Source organism: Aspergillus clavatus, genomic scaffold, assembly GCF_000002715.2.
Source record: "Aspergillus clavatus NRRL 1 1099423829736 genomic scaffold, whole genome shotgun sequence".
NCBI classification, from domain to species: Eukaryota; Fungi; Ascomycota; class Eurotiomycetes; order Eurotiales; family Aspergillaceae; genus Aspergillus; species Aspergillus clavatus.
The window spans coordinates 167258-184119 of record NW_001517111.1 but is presented as its reverse complement, the minus strand read 5'-3'; the positions used below and the strand labels follow the sequence as shown (position 1 = coordinate 184119).

The window sequence follows — 16862 nt, the reverse complement described above, 5'->3', positions numbered from 1 at the left end:
CCTATTCGTCTTGAAAGAAGCTATATTCATCCCGTACGCAGACGGGGGGGCTTCTCTATACTCCTTCATATTCACAGTTCACAATCCACAGTTCATTGTTCACCTATCCCATTGTACTTGCTTCTTGTCCTTGATGAGCGAGAATCGTCATCTATCCTGCTGCTGACCCTGACCCTGACCTGCAGGCAATAAGCTCTCTGTAATATCATCATCATCAGCAGCAGCAGCAGCAGCATCACTTCTACAAGCGATTGGGGTTTTCGCCGCGGAATCTGCGCTGGCTTGACGAGACACTGGCCGATGCCGTGCAGGAGAGTGGGACACCAGCAGCCTGGTCAGTCAATCCTCAGTCAGTAACGGAGTACTTTGCACATAGCACTGTGCACTGGACAGTAAGTATACGTACTCTCGACGGCCAATCTATTGACATAAAAGGATGCCGACGTTTCACTCCCCAGTCTGAATCCTTCGTCCTTCTCCTCTCCTGTGCTCATATCGCGTGGGGTTTGCTTCTGCCTCTGCCTGTGTCTTCCAATCCGTGTTGCGCAGTGACATTTCGACGGCACTCTCTTGTCCGTCACGTTGCTTTTTCCTGTCGTCCAGCCCAACGCATCTATCTGAGCGTGGTTAATTGCGATCGTTGACCGAAATCGCCTCTCTGGACTTAGATTAGTGTTCCTGCTGGGATTTCTTTTTCGTTTCTTTTCCTTTTTTCTTTTTTGGGTGTCTCTACTTTCTCTTTTCTTTCTTCCGTCTGTTGCGATCGAGACTCTTTTGGCGTGTGTGTTCCAAACTATATACCCATTGTGAATTCCACCTATACGACTGTCCTCGCAGTCTTTGCTTCATTTCCCCCCCCCCCCCCTACCTTGTTTTTATAACCTTTCCTTTCTTTCTTTCCTTTTTCTCTAATTTTTTTCCCCCCCTACCCTGCCGTCGAACTCAAATCTTCTGTCTTTCAGAAAAGAGGAAAATTAGCGCGTTCTGGTGCGCTGCATCCCTGCATCTTTCAATCCACCGTCACGCCTCAGGTTATATATGAACCCAACGTTGCACGGTCTCTTACCTGTCACTTTGACTTGCCGGAATCAGTGATCTCTCGGTGCATCATCCCGATCGAGTGATCCGGTCCGCAAATCGAAGCCATGAGTGTATGTAGACTTAACTGGATACCCATGCTCAGTTAACTAGTATCCTTCTCTCGATGAGTGAGGAGTGTGAAGGATTTGGGGACAATACAGGCTGACTGACGGCGTGTCAAAACTCAATATAGGCTTCGAATCCGACAAGTGATGTCCTCCAAGGCATCATGGGATCTCGGATGATGCCGAATCCTTCGCACGGCGATCATCCCGCAGACCACTTGACAGCTCCTTCTCATTTCGCATTAGGCGACCCGGCCTCTTTCCTGGGGGTCCAGTTCGGCTCTGATCCGGCGGTCCTCCCCCACGAACCCTCATCCATCCTAAACCCTTGGTTACCATACAGCAGCAACCATGCCTCGTCGTCTCCGGCTCCCCAACCGCTGGAGTATTATCAGTATCACCCACCGCGGGTATCGAATGACCAGGATGCTTGGAATCCGCTGCAGGTCACTGGAGTACCTATGAGCCGGGCGTCTTTGAATCTTCAGCCCGGGGAGAAACCTTATCCGATCAATGAATACATCGACCGCAGATGTTCCACCGGCCAATACAGCGACCCTTCAGAAAGTGACAGTCAATACAATGGTCTCCCATCAGGAGATTCAGGCTATGGTAGCCGAAGCTGTACCACGCGCTCCATAGCAGCATCATCCTTCGCTGTAGACTCGGCGTGCAGTCCCCATCTGACGTCGCATGAACGGGAACCAGATGAGAAGGGATCGATCTTTGAGCTGGGCCCCTCCGGCTATGGCACACTTGCGCCGAAGACAGAATACCTCTCTTTGCCTGGCCCCGACGACATGAAGTGCCATTATCCTAATTGCAACTGGAAGGGGAAATGTCCCTCCGACAAAAGGTTTGTCATCACTTGTTTCAATCTTTCTGGGGCATCTGTCGCCCCTGTCGAATGCTACAAGGACTGACGGACATAGAAAACATGAGGCAAGACATAGGAAGATGTTCAGATGCGACGAGCCGAATTGCAGTCGCAAGGAGGGCTTCGGAACCATCAATGATCTCGCTCGGCACAAGAAATGCGTCCACAAACAAGAACCCGAGCGCGGGCCGAAGATTCTCTACATGTGTTTTGGGCACAATTGTCCCCGCAGACAAAAGCGGTGGCCTCGATTGGATAATTTCCGTCAACATCTCTCCCGGATGCACAAGGATGAAGATGCGGATGGATTGCTGCGGAGGTAAGTCGAGACCACTTCTTCGGCTGGTTGTTCGAGCGTCGTGACATTGAGAGTCTATTAGATCGCAGGAGTGGTACGAGGCTACTGCTTTGAAACTGCATGACCTGCCAGTTCCTGTCGACGACCAAATTCCCCAAGAAGTCTCGACCCCACAGACGCAGCTGTCATCCGAATCCGATTGTATGTTGGGAGATCTCGAGCAAAATCCTTGCAGCTTGGCCTTATCGAATGGATCGGTATTTCGATTACCAGCGAATGAGAGCATTGATTCGAACTTCGAGGGAATTGTCGAAGAGCAGAGCACAGGCAACGAACCTACAGGCCCTGCAGTCGTCGCTTCGCATTCAGTTAAATTCCCCACTCTGAACGCGCTCAACCTGACCCCAACGCTCGATCAAACACCGCCAACTTCCCAACTAGACAGTCTCAGGAAGGATCATGTTGAAGAATTCATAACAGAGGCGGCGACGAACATGCTCAGTGCATTGACGAGGATGATGAACTCCAACCAACGACGGAATATCCAGCCCCCGTATGACGGAAACAACCTGTCAAATCCGACAGCCGAGCTGTGTGGGCCAAAGAAGGAAATTCTCCAAAGGATTCTAAGAGCAGCGTTAGACCGACTATCGGGGAACACAGAGTCTCCTGCGGACAGCGGCTTGAAAGTGCCTGAACCGGAACCCGACAAGAGAGGCTGGATCAAATGCGAATTTTGCTCAAAAAGGACGCGTTTGCGATGCGAGATGAAGTATGTATTTGAATGATATTCTCCGTTATGTAGCTGTATCTGACCAGATGGCCTGCTAGGAAACATCAGAAACGTCATGAGCGGCCGTACGGCTGTACATTCAAACGTTGCGACAAGACCTTCGGCAGCAAAGCAGACTGGAAGAGACACGAGAATTCACAGCACTATCACCTTCAGAGCTGGCGCTGTACCCTACAAGACCCTATGCAAGGAGACTTACCGTGCGCCCGGCTGTTCTATCGCTCGGAGATCTACATGCAGCACCTGCAAAAGTATCACCACGTGGACGACGAAGAGGTGCAGAATGCCATGTATAAGAATCGGATCGACCTGAACGGCCAGTCTCGGTTCTGGTGCGGGTTCTGCAAGGAGATTATCCCTCTTCGCAGCCAGGGTCTGGCCGCCTGGAATGAACGCTTCAATCATATCGATGTCCAGCATTTCCGCCGCGGAGAGCGTATCGGAGACTGGCTATTACCATCGGGGCATTTGACCAAAGAGCGAGAGTGGGAAGAGGCGAGGAAAGGAAGTACAGCTTGCAGTCGCGGAGACCAGAGCCCGTCATTCGCCTGTGACAACACTGAGAATGACAATGATGACTGTAGTGACAGTTCCTCCGACATCGATTACCGTGATGAGAGTATGGTCCTTAATCAGGACGAGGACATCCGACAGACATTAGACCAAAGTCTAAACGAGGCCTCGCTCCTCCCACAATCGCCCGAGCTGCAAGGTTCGCGGAAACGAAAAGTTGACACACCAGATCCGACAGTAGCCCACTGCTGGCCCTATTCGGCGGATGTGCCCCTTGCAAAAAGAAGATTCAGCGTTGATGACTCTATTTTACAAGCGCGAGATCCACGCATGGCCCATCTTGTCACGTATGGCTGCCCCGTAGAAGATACGCAACCAAGCGATCGCGCTTTAGTGGACTCTCATGCACTGCCCCCCTATCGCGAGTCTCCTTATCATATTCGTCGCATGCATTGATGGCAACGTACACAAGGTCTCAGATTATGTTCAACTTGTGCTGCATGAGAGAAGCAAGGCATCAAGATGGTGTTTACCCCAAGAACGAATCAAAGGAGGCATTGCAAGTATATCCATCAGAGGCATGTAAGGTATATAGTACAGTTACAGTGAGCAGTAAGTGCAGAGGAAAAAAGAAGAAAAAAAGAGTAAAAGAGACCATCACTTTTGGGCATTCGTTAATTCCTTCGCCTTCTTTTCTAAAGCGGCGACCTCTTCTATACGGCCATGATCAGAACATTCCTGCATAGACACAATGACCCGAGTCACACTTACGGTTCTTCTCGGCTTTCGTCTCGTCCATTTCGAGCTTCAACCAAGTCCAGTAGATCACCTGGTAAGTGAAGATGGCTCCTAAAAAGACCTTGGCGAAGGGACCTGCAAAGGTCTTGTATTGAGCGAGCTGCGGGATTCCAATTAGCAATTTCGGATGCAAAAACATGCTGTGTAGCTCATTTGCATGGACTGCCCGCGGCAGCCACTATATACACAGGCCAACTAAACTGGTACATCCCATCTGGCAAGGAGCTAGGAATCAGCACGTAAACTCACCCCGTCCTTGTAGGCAGTAGAAGCACTGAGCCTGGGGCGAGTGGATGTCAAGGTTCTCCGGCTGGAAGGGACAGCTCGCGGACGGAGCATGGGCGCTCCCAGAAGACGCTGGATGGTTGCTCGAGCGAACATGTTGAGTGAAAACCAGGGATGACCCCAGTGTTTTTTTTTTCTTTCTTTTTTCTTGAGATACGAAAGAGGAGAGGATATTTGACGTTCAACACGTTCTCAGCTTCATCCAGTGCGAGTTGATCGTGGACATGCCAAACTGCCAATGAGGAGGATGGTGCTGACTCAGCCACTCACGTGATATCAAGCGCTGGTCCGTCCCGAGCGGCTCTGGGTCGAATCATGATGGGTGTTAAGCGATGACGAACGGGCGGGGAGGACGATCAAGGGGACGATAAGCTTCGATGTTCTGGGGAGAAAGATCCATGTTCCTGGCATTGCTCTGGTGCGCCTCTTGGACCGGTTTGTGTGAGCAGTCCGCGACCCTAAACCGGGGGGAAAACGGGTGCCAAAAAGGGCGAAGATACGTGATTCGGTTGAAAATCACACAATCCCTACTTTTTACGGCCGTTTACTATGGGTTTTGGGCGTGGGAAAGCCAGGTGCTGGCGAGTCCCCAAAAGCCGTCAAACAGCGACTCTTTTCCCACCGCAAAGTGAGGTGGTGCGTGGAGCCAGTCAGGATGCGGAACTGCACGTGCTCTGCCCAATCGGGGCTAGTGGGGGCGCAGCAGCGCGGCTGTCGGGGGAGCTAAGCCTGCTGTGGCTGGTGCCGGCAACGCAAAAAGAAAAGGCGTCGCGAAGTCTTTCCGCCCTGTTGCTGTTGCTGTTCCCACAGGTCCCGTCGTTTCGTTCGAGCGGACATGGTTTCTCACAGCGTCCTTGCTGTTCTTCATCGCTCTTGTGCCCGTTTCTCATTGTGTGTTTAGAAAAACCATTGTTTTATTGCTGTGCTTCGTGCTCGGAGTGCTTGCCGTGACGCGTCCCCCCCGAGTCGGCTGGGAGATTTACCTCAAACCTCACCTCGACGGTCTCACCTTTGCGCATCGGCGCTTCGCCGTCCATCCTCCTCCCACCTCCCCCGTGCGAGAACAGAACCACCTCTGTTGTTCAGACCTTGTGTTCTCCCGCCCCAACGACGGCATTGATGGCCCAGTGTGTATGATGGAGATTTAGACAGCTATTGATTTTCATGAAATTATCTCCTTGATCCTGGTTCAGCGGACGGTGGCTGTTTGAAACCCGTTGTCTCTGTATCTCTTTACACTGCTCTTCTAAGTACACTGTTATCGGTAAGTTCCGTCCACGATCCTTATAAATATGTCACTGGCAGGAACGTGTTCCCGATCACTTTTTGCTTTTTTTTTTGTTGTTACTTTTATTTTTTCTATCATGTATTCTCAGACTGGATGTGCTGACGCTGACATGGCGGCCGTGGAAAGAACCCGTCCTTTACTTCATCTATCGCACTTCATCATGCCCCGTCCAAAGCGCTCAATTGAGGAGCTGGCGAATAAGTCGGACTCGGACGACGAGAACTACAGCGACCATCCGGTGCGCTCCTCGCGACCGGCCGCCCGATCGAAATCGCAAAAGAAGTCCAAGCCTGCGAAGAAAAAGGCGCGTCGAGATTCTGACGACGATGACCTTTCTGATGACGATGGATTATTCGATGAGATCGACGATTTTTCCGCCCAAGAGTCGGAGGAAGAGGAGGAGGATCCCGACGCTCCGAAGAATGCGCGAGGGCTGACGGCTCGCAGAGCTGCGGCCAATCGGCCAACATACAACGCGGGCGACTCTAGTAGTAATGAAGATGATTCCAACGACGATGGGGAACCCGAGGTCGCCCCGTCGCCAAAGAAACCCAGGAGCACCGTTGTCAGGTTGAAATTGAATTCTTTGAAACGCCAACCGTTCCCGGAGGGCAACCGACGGGTGACGCGCCATACTCGTGACCCGTCCGAGGAGATTTACGCGCTGACGAATTCGGGTCGCCACGCTCAACTTGTCGAAAGGGGTACAATGAGTCCGGAGACAAAGGCGAATAATGGCCGCCGGGAATCTCGCGCCTCGAAGCGTCTCACTGTCGCAAGAGAGGAGGAAGAGGAAGAGGAGGTGGAGGAGACAGAGGAGAAGCAGGAAAGCTTCGAGGTCATAGAAGAGACCACCCTGGAAGTCAATGCCTCGCAACCTGAGATCATGGAGAGCGATCATCAGGGTGATTTCGAGGAAGGGGTTCCTTCGGGTCAGAACAGTGCCGAAGTCACGGCTGAAGCCGATGAACACCGATTTGTCCCCGAATCTGAGAATGGCGACGCGAAGCATGATGACGAGGAGGATGACGAAGATGAGGGTCCAATAACACGGAGAAGGTCTCGGCCCACTCGGAATCAGACAATCGAAGATCCCCAGCCAGATGAAGAAGAGGCAACGCAACCGCGCCGCTCAAGCCGAAAGAAACCGAGAGGCTCTCAACGCAAGCGACAAGAAGACGAAAGCGACTTTGAGCCGGAGGAGGAGGAGTCCAACGATGAAGATGACGACCTGTCTCAGTCTGGCAAGTCACAGGGCTCGCCACGGAAAGGAAGTCGGGCGCGCGATGACGAAGAGCAGGACAGCACCGCTGGTCGGCGTCCTGGTCTGCGTAAAAGAGCGTCCCGGTCCCGTGGACAATCGGAAATTCGAGGCGACATCGCTGAGGAGCTTGCCGAAGAACTGCAGGATCTGAGGGGAGATCGCCCACGCCGGCGACTGCAGACAGATATCGTGTACGAAAAGCCAAGGCGCAGTCGCAAGGACGTTGATTACCGGATCATTCGGCCCGATCTCATATTACCCATCGATGAGGCGGAACAGGAGGTCAACGAGTCCCCTTCCCGCCGAGGTCGTGGTGGGGGTGGCGGCGGTGGCAGCTGGCAGCGTACCTTGTTCCCGACGTATGGTCCATTCGGGGGTGGCGGGCCGCCAGCGATTCTCGCACCGCCCGGCGCACCTGCTGCAACAGGGGGTGTCGACAGTGACAGCAGTGATGACGAAGTAATGCAGCATCCCAAGGGCGCTGCAGCTGGGGGTTCTATCTCCGGTCCCCCAGGCCTCCTTGCTTCAACGCAGACTCATGGGGCCGATGGACTGCAAGGTCCGTCAGGAACGCCTGCCAACCTGGGGAAGATCAAGGATAAGCAAACGCTTGCGGATGCCGATCCGTTAGGTGTGGACATGAATGTCAATTTCGACAGTGTTGGCGGCTTGCAAGGACACATCGATCAATTGAAGGAGATGGTGTCCCTTCCGTTGCTATACCCGGAGATCTTCCAGCGTTTCCACATTGTGCCACCGAGAGGTGTTCTCTTCCATGGACCTCCTGGTACAGGTAAAACGCTATTGGCGAGAGCTCTGGCCAACAGTGTCAGCTCCGAGGGTCGCAAGGTCACATTTTATATGAGAAAGGGTGCGGATGCATTGAGCAAGTGGGTTGGTGAGGCCGAAAGGCAGCTGCGTCTGCTTTTTGAGGAGGCCCGGAAGACCCAACCCAGTATTATCTTCTTTGATGAAATCGATGGTATGTATTTTTCTTTGGGTGTCCAAATGGGATTCCCGTGATTTGACTGACTGTTATGTACTTGACAGGTCTGGCTCCCGTGAGGTCAAGCAAACAAGAGCAGATCCATGCCTCTATTGTGTCGACTCTACTGGCGCTAATGGACGGTATGGACGGCCGTGGACAAGTCATTGTTATTGGAGCTACAAATCGACCCGACTCCATCGATCCTGCTCTGCGGCGTCCCGGTCGCTTTGATCGCGAGTTCTACTTCCCGCTGCCCAACACGGAAGGTCGGCGGGCCATTCTCGACATCCATACTCGGGGCTGGGACCCGCCTCTCCCAGACCCCATCAAAGACGAGCTGGCTGAGATCACCAAGGGTTATGGCGGAGCCGATCTTCGTGCGCTTTGTACCGAGGCTGCTCTCAATGCAGTGCAAAGGAAATATCCCCAAATCTACAAATCCAACCAGAAGCTTCTGATTGACCCCAAGAAAATCGACGTCACTCCGAAGGATTTCATGATAGCGATCAAAAAGATGGTTCCTTCTTCGGAGAGGTCCGCCTCTTCTGGCGCTACACCTCTACCAAAGACAATTGAACCTCTTCTGCGACAGCCACTGGTTGAAATTAGGACTCTGTTGACCGAGGTTCTTCCACAAAGAAAGAGGCTTACGGCTCTCGAAGAGGCTCAATTCGAAGAGCCGGAAGGACCGAAGGGTTTCCGACGCGAACAGATGCAGCACGAATTCGATACCTCTCGTGTATTCCGGCCTAGAATGCTACTTCGTGGGCCTCTGGGCATGGGTCAACAGTATCTAGCAGGTGCAATTCTCCATCATTTTGAAGGGCTTCACGTTCAAGCGCTCGACCTTCCAACCCTCCTGAGTGATTCAACCAGATCTCCCGAAGCAGCTGTCATACAGCTCTTTCAAGAGGTCAAGAGGCATAAGCCCAGCGTGATCTACATTCCGAATATCCAGTCTTGGCTAAATACAGTTGGGCAGACCGTAATATCCACATTTCTGGGTCTTCTACGGTCGATCCCTCCTTCGGACCCAGTCTTACTATTTGGTGTCCTGGAGTCTACCGGCGATGAGATGGATCACGGTCTGCTAAACAACATGTTCGGGTTCTCGAAGAAGAATTTCTACGACCTCGAAACCCCCGATTCTAATGCCCGGCATGAATTCTTCAGCAGAGTGATTGATTACGTTAAGACATCGCCATCCGACTTCCCAGATCCTGAAAACCGCAAACGAAGAACGCTCGAGACTCTGGAGGTCGCGCCGCCACCTGCACCGAAGGCTGCGCCGCCTCCTACTAAGGAGGAGCTCAAGGCACAGAAGAGAAAGGATCATCAGACTCTGAATCTACTGAAGATCAGGATTCAACCAATTATGGATCAGATCAAGAAGTACAAGAGGTTTAGGACCGGTGTGATCGACGAATCGCAGATTCGCTACCTCTGGGAGGAAGAAGATCCGAACGTCGTCACTAGCGACCTGCCCATCGAGCAAAGAACGATGTTCCGACCTTTCGAAAAGGACTTTGATAAACATGGCGTCCCAGGTCTTCGTGAGGCTGTGTCTGGAAAGTTCTTCTACAATATGGAGATCGTCACCATCGAAAAGCGACTATCCAATGGTTACTATAAGCGACCAAAGGACTTCCTAGCGGATATCAAGCGCTTAGCGAAGGATGCACGGCAACTTGGCGACCAGGAACGCTTGTTGCGAGCCAACGAACTACTCTCGAATGTGGAGGTTGACGTCGCCACAATTGAGCAGGCAGAGCCGGCCCTTGTTACGGAATGCGAGAACGTCTATCTTCGGGAGCTGCAGCGTGAAAAGCTCGCGGCTGAGCAAGCCAGGAAAGCCGCTGACGAGGAAAGCTTCGCCAATATAGCACCCACAGGCAATGTCCCCCACGGTAATACTGATTCTGCCCCTTCCAGCGGACCCGTGGTTCTTGGCGAATCTTTCCTGGGTGGGCCAGCTCGGCCGCACACTCCGACACGACGCTCGGCGGTCAGCTTCCTCACCAACGGATACCACGAGGGCGGAGGTTCAGATCTCAACGATCTTAGCAACCATGCCACCATCAGCAACGGATCCCACGAGTCTCGAGGAGATATCGATGGCGATATTTACATGACGAATTCCGAGGATCACTCGGGTGAAAGAGAGACGCAAGGCAGCTCATTCGGGCCGTCCGCTCAGCCCAGGCCGCCGTATTCGCACACGGCCCCTTCACAGCAAGTGAGACGGGAGTCAGGCTTCTCGAGTTTGTCACAGAAGGGACCCATGACCCCCATGGCGCCAGGGTCGCAACCACACGACTATACCAACGAAGCATCGACCACGCAGACAACCTCGGACAAGAAATCATCAGAGCAATCTTCGGTGCCGCAGAATTTCACACAAAGTCCCGTGGCGGCGCACGCATTGCGGCATGAGTTTCCAGACCTGACCCAGTATCCCGACCGTGTGTCGCAAGAAGAGCATCTCCCAGACACCCAGCAGCCTGAGAGCAGCCAGCTCTCTCCGCATCCTCGTGAGTCGTTGCCAGGACACACAGAGCTTACGCACCTGGAGATTGCAGTGCCTGGAGGCAGTCAATCCCAATCTAAGCACCAACCCCCTGTGCCTCTGTTCGAGGCAACTACCAAACAAGCTTCCCATGCCCCCTCAAACCTCCAGTCGTTGCTGAACAACGAGGACCTGTCCCCGAAAGTCATCCTGGAGCATGAGTTCATTGAGGATCTGCACAAGCAACTCACCCAGAAGACTAGTGGATGCTCAGTCGAGCAGCTCGAGCAGATCAACAGCAATTTGATGGACTACATTTGGCGCATGCGTGGCGAGTGGAACCGCAACAAAGTGGCCGCTGGCATCCGTGATACTTTCAACGAGGTGTTGGAAGACATGCAGGGGATGCAGGAAATTGGACCCATTAGCCAGCGTACAAAGGAACAGCTGAGTGCTGAGATCTAGCCGTCTTAGAGTTGCACTCGCATGTGAAGAGGCGTCGCAAGATTTCGCCTCTCGTCTTCCACCATATCTGCTTACTCTTCTCCTTCTTCTCCTTCTGTTCTCATCTCTTATACCTTTTTCTGTCTGTCAAGTACCTAGCATTACTAAAGAGTACCCCTGTGTTTTATTCCAGTCGATATCATTGTTCAGAATGGTTGTTCTTGTTTGTGGATTGGTTGGTTATCTGTTGTCATTTCTTAGGGCTCACGAGGGGTCTCTACATGGAATTGCATGCATGGATCTCGTGCCATATTTTCTTTCCCGCTTCTCTTCTTCCCAATTACTGTGGATATGATGGCCGTAAATAAATTCTTTTCTTTCCATCTTGACCAGCACGATGAAGTGTTGGTAGACATGGTACGTATATATACTGCAGTGCAGACTAGAGCGGTGGCCATGTGATCCGCGCCTAAAAACACCAGGCTGGCCTTTCCTAAAGGGTCCATCACAATTCCCCCATACTGTTCGAATCAGCTTCCGCTTCTCTGTCACTCTCTCTCCCCAATGCCCATACATACATTCCATGTTCATTTCTGCTACGCTTCTCAGGGCCGGCTATTAAGGGCTGTAGCGTTTATTTCTTTGATCTTCTATCTTACTCTTTCGTTTTTCTGGCGATCGCGACAAGAAGCTGGCCTAAACAATTGTTGACGATACTATGACCCACGTCTGATTTGAACAGCTTTCCACATCCGCACAAATTACTCCTCTCGATACAACTATTCTCTCTCTTCACAACTCCCTGAAACATATCAGACTCCCCTCAACATGGTAGATTGGCTCAGTCTCGCCGTGCCGCTCGCCTACCTCGGCGTTCTGCTCGGCTCTCTCGCGACTTTCTCCTCGCTATACCGGAAACGCAAAGCCAGTGAGTTCACGGATTACGCATCTATTCTCATGGCGAGTGAATCACTAACGTCAGTCGACGCGATTTTGTAGCAAAGGCCACCTCGCTAGAACCATGGTTCCCTCCTCACCTCCAACGAGACATCTACTTTTCCCTCCTCCACCTTGACCCTCCAGCATCGTCTTCTGGCAAAGAGAAAAAGGCCCCTGCAGTACCAGAGTCGGTGCTGAAGGCTGCTCTCCTCAGACGCGCAACCGAGGATATCAAGCGGGTCATGGCGCTCCGGAGCCAGAAGCAGGCGCTGGCCATGCTTCTCCAACGGGGCAGTGTCGGTGACGATCTGTGGCAGCGCTTCCAAAGAGCTGAGAAGGAAATGGAGGATGAAGTACGGGATGTTGTTGCGGAGGTACGTTTTGCGTCGCTTTTCTTTTTTCTTTTTTTCTTTTTTTTTTTTGGTTATATTTTTCCCTTCCTCTGTTGCAATCGATGGCGATTGCTAACTTGGGTGCTTTGGAACAGGCCAATGCGTACGTTCCCGGTTGGGGCCAGACGATCTTCCAGTCAGCAAATGAGATGCTCAACAACGTCATCTTCCGCGAGCGGATGGAGACCTATCAGAGCAAGGTGAAGGAGGAGCGCGAGTGGTGGGATAAGAAGAAGGCGAGCATCCAAGAGGGTTTTATGAAGGAGCTGGATGCAGAGGGCTCGGGCCCCGCCAAGGTTGAACAGGCAAGCTCTGTCACAACGACGACGAACTCGACCTCTGGCACAATGACCCCCGAGTCATCTGCGGCGCCTTCCACCGTCGCTGAGAGCGACGATGAAGCTGTATTGGTGAACGCTGATGACACTGCAGGGGGGTCAGGGAGTGCCAGTAAGAAGAAAAAGAAGGGGAAGAAATGAAGAGCCGATCCAGAGACGGGATGTTCATCTTTCACTTTCTTACGAGACTCCATTTTGAAGAAACAGTTTAAATGAGGAAAAGCATTTGCGCCTCCCGGATTGCGCCAGTTATTCTCCATCGTCGTGGAGCCACCGATGAACTTGACACGTACCGGTTCAACTACTTGGTCATTTCCCTGGATGTATTAGTACTTGCCTGTTATTGTAAGGATTTGACGAGATTAGAATTTCACGACCTGTCTGAGACGAGATTCGGGCTTTTATTTCGTTCCTGGACATTTAGGGAAATGGAGAAATGGAGGAATGGATTCAAGAGAAGTGGACAAATGCATATATACAGCAAGACTAATTGTACAATGAAACCAAGTAGATTTTCCCAGTCACCCGGAAACGCCTTTCTATATGCCGGTGAGAGCTCCCCCGCCATTAAAATAATACAGTCCTGGTGGATACCACCGTCACAGGAGTGCTTGATCAAAACTCAGAATCTACAAGGGTAGATTGTCATCCTCCATCGACGATCCGATATCAGCTGGCGAGACGCCCATTTCCGCGGCGACAGTCGTTATCTCGTCTTCGATCTGGCTCGGGTCGGCGGCTGTTCGGCGCATTACAACGCGGAGCAGGTCGGCCATGATCTCGAGCTGGTACTGTTGCTTCTCGTGCGGCTCGAGATGGTCGGGATGCAGCCCTTGCGCCTGCAGACCGGCTGCCTTGCGCTCACTCAAAATCTCGACGAGTCGGTTGACTTGGGCAATGTTCTCCTTGCTCCTGGGGGTCGTAGACAGACGGCGTAGACGGCGCTTGGGCGTGTCTGTCGGGACGGCAGCCATGCGCGCGACCTGCAGGGCGATCAGACGAGCAGTCACCTCGTCGGGAGATGATCCGAAAATCGCCCCCATGGAATAGAGTGCGACAAGAGTACCAGGCAGGTCCTTGGAGAGGCAGAAACAACGGATGATCTGGTCATAAAGTTCCTTGGAGAATTCATCCCGGGCCGTCGACTTGCCGCGCGGGCTGAGGTGAGTATACCACTTGATCATCTCTGCGTACAGCTCGCGTGCCGATGGAAACCCAGCGTCGAAGGCTGTGCGGCCCCGGTCGTACTGAAGCTTGCCGCAGTCCCACAGGCAGGCGAACGTTTCCAGGTCTGGTTTGATAGAAGCAGACATGGTCTGGTATTTGCTCCAGACAGAGTGCACATCTTGTTTCCTAAGCTCGGCATACAGGAGATGATTCATGAAATACGAATTTGGCTGGATTCGTGCATCTCCCAGGCATTTGACCAAGTATTTGACCATGTCGTCATCAGTCCTTCGGCTGTAATGGAGGAGAAGAATCGAGAAAGTCTCGATGTTTGCTGGAGGCATTTGCCTCTGCATGAACTTCGGTATCGGAACACCATCAGACTTCTGGCTAACAAGAAGTTGAGGAGATTTTTCTGGTGATGCAGTCCGAGCCCACACCAGGTCGATTCGTTGTTGAACCATGGACCATCCCAGTTTCTCAGCTTTGGCTCTCGAAATAGAATTTCCTTCACGAAGCCACGCAGCCATTACCCCATTGAGGTGCTTGGGATCAGGCCTGACTCCTCGTTCATACATCAACTCAATTACCATCGCAGCAGAGTCGACCTCACCCATTCCTATGAGCTTTTTCATCCAGCTAGCGTAGAAGAAGCGATTCTGGAACCGCCGGGGTAGAACAGTCAGGGTGGAGAGTGAAATTTTGTTGACGTCCTGTTCTCGAATACTGGACGCCTGAAGGTTTCCTACAAGTCCCAAAGCTGCCTTGTACAGGGAAGTCGAATCGTTTGTTGGATCCTGGCCAGTTACCATCATATCCTTAAACACCGCAATAGCAAGATTGAGCCGGCCCGCTTTAAGAAGCCCGATGCTGACATAGTCGTATTCCTTCATGGTCATGTTGGCGCCCAGAAGCGTCTTCAGCTGTAAATATAACGCCCACGCCTTAACTTCAGCCTCCTTTCCAGGTTGTCTGCCCCAGGCTGTGATAACTGGGAGAAGGATACGAGGTTCGCGCGACTTGTCGTTGGATAGAAATGCCAAAGCAATATCCTGTGCTCTTTGAGGATCGCCTGCAGCAGCGAATAGTCGCACGCCGAGCTTCCAATAAGTCTCGAGATCTTCCTTGCTCTGGCAAAGGTCTGCCTGATGTGCCTCCCACTGATCCAGCGCAAGATTAATATTGCCACTTTCCTGGAGTGACTGGATGTATGAAAGCATACGAGGCGTAGGAAGTAGTCGCCCAGCCGTAACGGCATCTTCAGCCAAGGTCTGCAGGCGAGTCGCTCGAAATGCCCGCCCCGACTCGCCATTAGCTTGAGAGTCCCAGATCATAGTCATCGCCTCTTCGGGTATAGATTGCAGAAAGTTCGGTATAACCTGTTTGGAACGACGGTACCATCTCCACAATTCTTGCCCTGACTGTTCATTGGCAGGGTCGTTTGCAAACCGTGACAGACAAATGTTGAGCTTGTCCACGTAGGGATGTGACTGCGATTCGTGTAGAATTATTTCGTAAGGTTGCCGAGAGACTGGAACTTTGGGAGAGATCTCATCCTCCGGTTCCAACTGCCAATTCTCTTCCTCCATTGCCAGACCCTCAAACTCTTCCTTGAGCATGGCATCTAGCTCACCATCAAATACCTTATCCAAGTCAATGTCGAGTTCGGTTTCCCCCGTCTCCTCTGCATGTTTGCGAAGAGCTTCAAGAGCGATTTGTCTCTCTTTTTCGGGTAACTCTTTTATAAAAGCGCTGTTTGGACCAAAGGGGCCTTCCTTCAAGATCTCCAACTCCCTATCGAGCTTGGAGAGCTCATTCTCAACATCTTTTTTGACGGCACTGTCTTCGGCCTCCGGATCAATTTCCTTTCTAATCTTGCTCCCTCGGGTATCCTGTTCGTAGAAGCGGATCTTGTCATCTTTTCCACCATAGTGTAATGAGCGTGGCGTTACGACGGAGAAGGCTCGCGATCGCGAAAGCGACATAATCGACGGGCTTCTGTGGGCCACATGCTGATACCACCGAGCTCCTCGGACGACCTGGCGGAGCATGAAGTATATGGATCTATAACATCGGACTTAAGAAACTGTCGAGAATGGAAACACTCAGAGTCATGAAGTTGAAGGGAAAATTGATGGAAGAGGATCTGGAGCTCCGCGGCGAAAAAGCCACTATTACCTGATTTGGCTTAGCGGCAGGCGCGAGATCCGCCGCGGATTTCGAGCATCATCAATCAATCAATTGCCCTTGCGAGCTGTCTGGCACCCGGGGGAAAAGAAGGCATAATGGAGCAGGATCAGCTGGAGACAGATGCGCCGGGTATATCCAGAGATGGATTGAGCAGCCAGGTATTTGCGAACAAGACTCGTTGAAGTACCTCAACTAACTCCTTCTACTATTCCAGGGAGTTTACATCTATAAACCTGTCCACCAAACAAGAACGACTGGGGAAAGACCCTCGAAGCGACGAAAGGTGCAGCCGGTGAATGCAAAGGAAAAGAGTGACACACCCTTTTGTATCATTATTAAATGGTGATGAGCCTGAGTCCGCCATCGAGTTGAGATACAAGACATACCTTCAACTATGGTCCGAACAAGAGGCAAATGTTCAGGTAAGGGCCACCAATTCATTACTTTCACTTCGAATCCCCTAACCTGGAATAGGAAGTTCTGGATGATATCGATTCGGGCGTCTTTGAAAGAGTCTCATCATTTGTTAGATCTGCTTCACCTCAAACGTATGGAGGCACCCAACCCGAGGTAAACCAGGTGCACGGGAACTGACCTAAAACAGCTACAACGGATGCATCCCAGCAGCCCTGGTGAC

General features: G+C 52.0%; 5 protein-coding genes across 5 annotated transcripts, besides 2 other annotated features; 3 read left to right on the top strand and 2 right to left on the bottom strand.

Annotated features, from left to right (window-relative positions):
- Nucleotides 1-215: 215 nt before the first annotated feature.
- Nucleotides 216-235: a microsatellite.
- A 1074-nt stretch (nt 236-1309) lies between these two features.
- On the top strand, nt 1310-4082 carry ACLA_057640 (putative C2H2 finger domain protein; the record flags this gene model as incomplete). The annotated part of the gene is made up of 4 exons (XM_001276533.1): nt 1310-2001; nt 2078-2341; nt 2403-3092; nt 3140-4082. 4 exons carry the CDS (start codon nt 1310-1312, stop codon nt 4080-4082), a joined length of 2589 nt encoding a protein of 862 aa, XP_001276534.1.
- A 201-nt stretch (nt 4083-4283) lies between these two features.
- ACLA_057630 (uncharacterized protein) lies at nt 4284-4805 on the bottom strand (the record flags this gene model as incomplete). Its single annotated transcript, XM_001276532.1, has 3 exons — nt 4284-4339; nt 4398-4602; nt 4674-4805. The coding sequence occupies 3 exons, from the start codon at nt 4803-4805 to the stop codon at nt 4284-4286; spliced, it is 393 nt and encodes a 130-aa protein (XP_001276533.1).
- Nucleotides 4806-6106: 1301 nt separating this feature from the next.
- Nucleotides 6107-11220, top strand: ACLA_057620 (chromatin segregase YTA7; the record flags this gene model as incomplete). The annotated part of the gene is made up of 2 exons (XM_001276531.1): nt 6107-8243; nt 8312-11220. The coding sequence occupies 2 exons, from the start codon at nt 6107-6109 to the stop codon at nt 11218-11220; spliced, it is 5046 nt and encodes a 1681-aa protein (XP_001276532.1).
- An 807-nt stretch (nt 11221-12027) lies between these two features.
- Nucleotides 12028-13009, top strand: ACLA_057610 (Sec63 complex subunit SEC66; the record flags this gene model as incomplete). Its single annotated transcript, XM_001276530.1, has 3 exons — nt 12028-12127; nt 12199-12512; nt 12626-13009. The coding sequence occupies 3 exons, from the start codon at nt 12028-12030 to the stop codon at nt 13007-13009; spliced, it is 798 nt and encodes a 265-aa protein (XP_001276531.1).
- Nucleotides 12529-12560: a microsatellite.
- A 488-nt stretch (nt 13010-13497) lies between the features above and the next one.
- On the bottom strand, nt 13498-16086 carry ACLA_057600 (pentatricopeptide repeat protein; the record flags this gene model as incomplete). Its single annotated transcript, XM_001276529.1, has 1 exon — nt 13498-16086. The coding sequence occupies one exon, from the start codon at nt 16084-16086 to the stop codon at nt 13498-13500; it is 2589 nt and encodes an 862-aa protein (XP_001276530.1).
- Between the last annotated feature and the right edge of the window lie 776 nt (nt 16087-16862).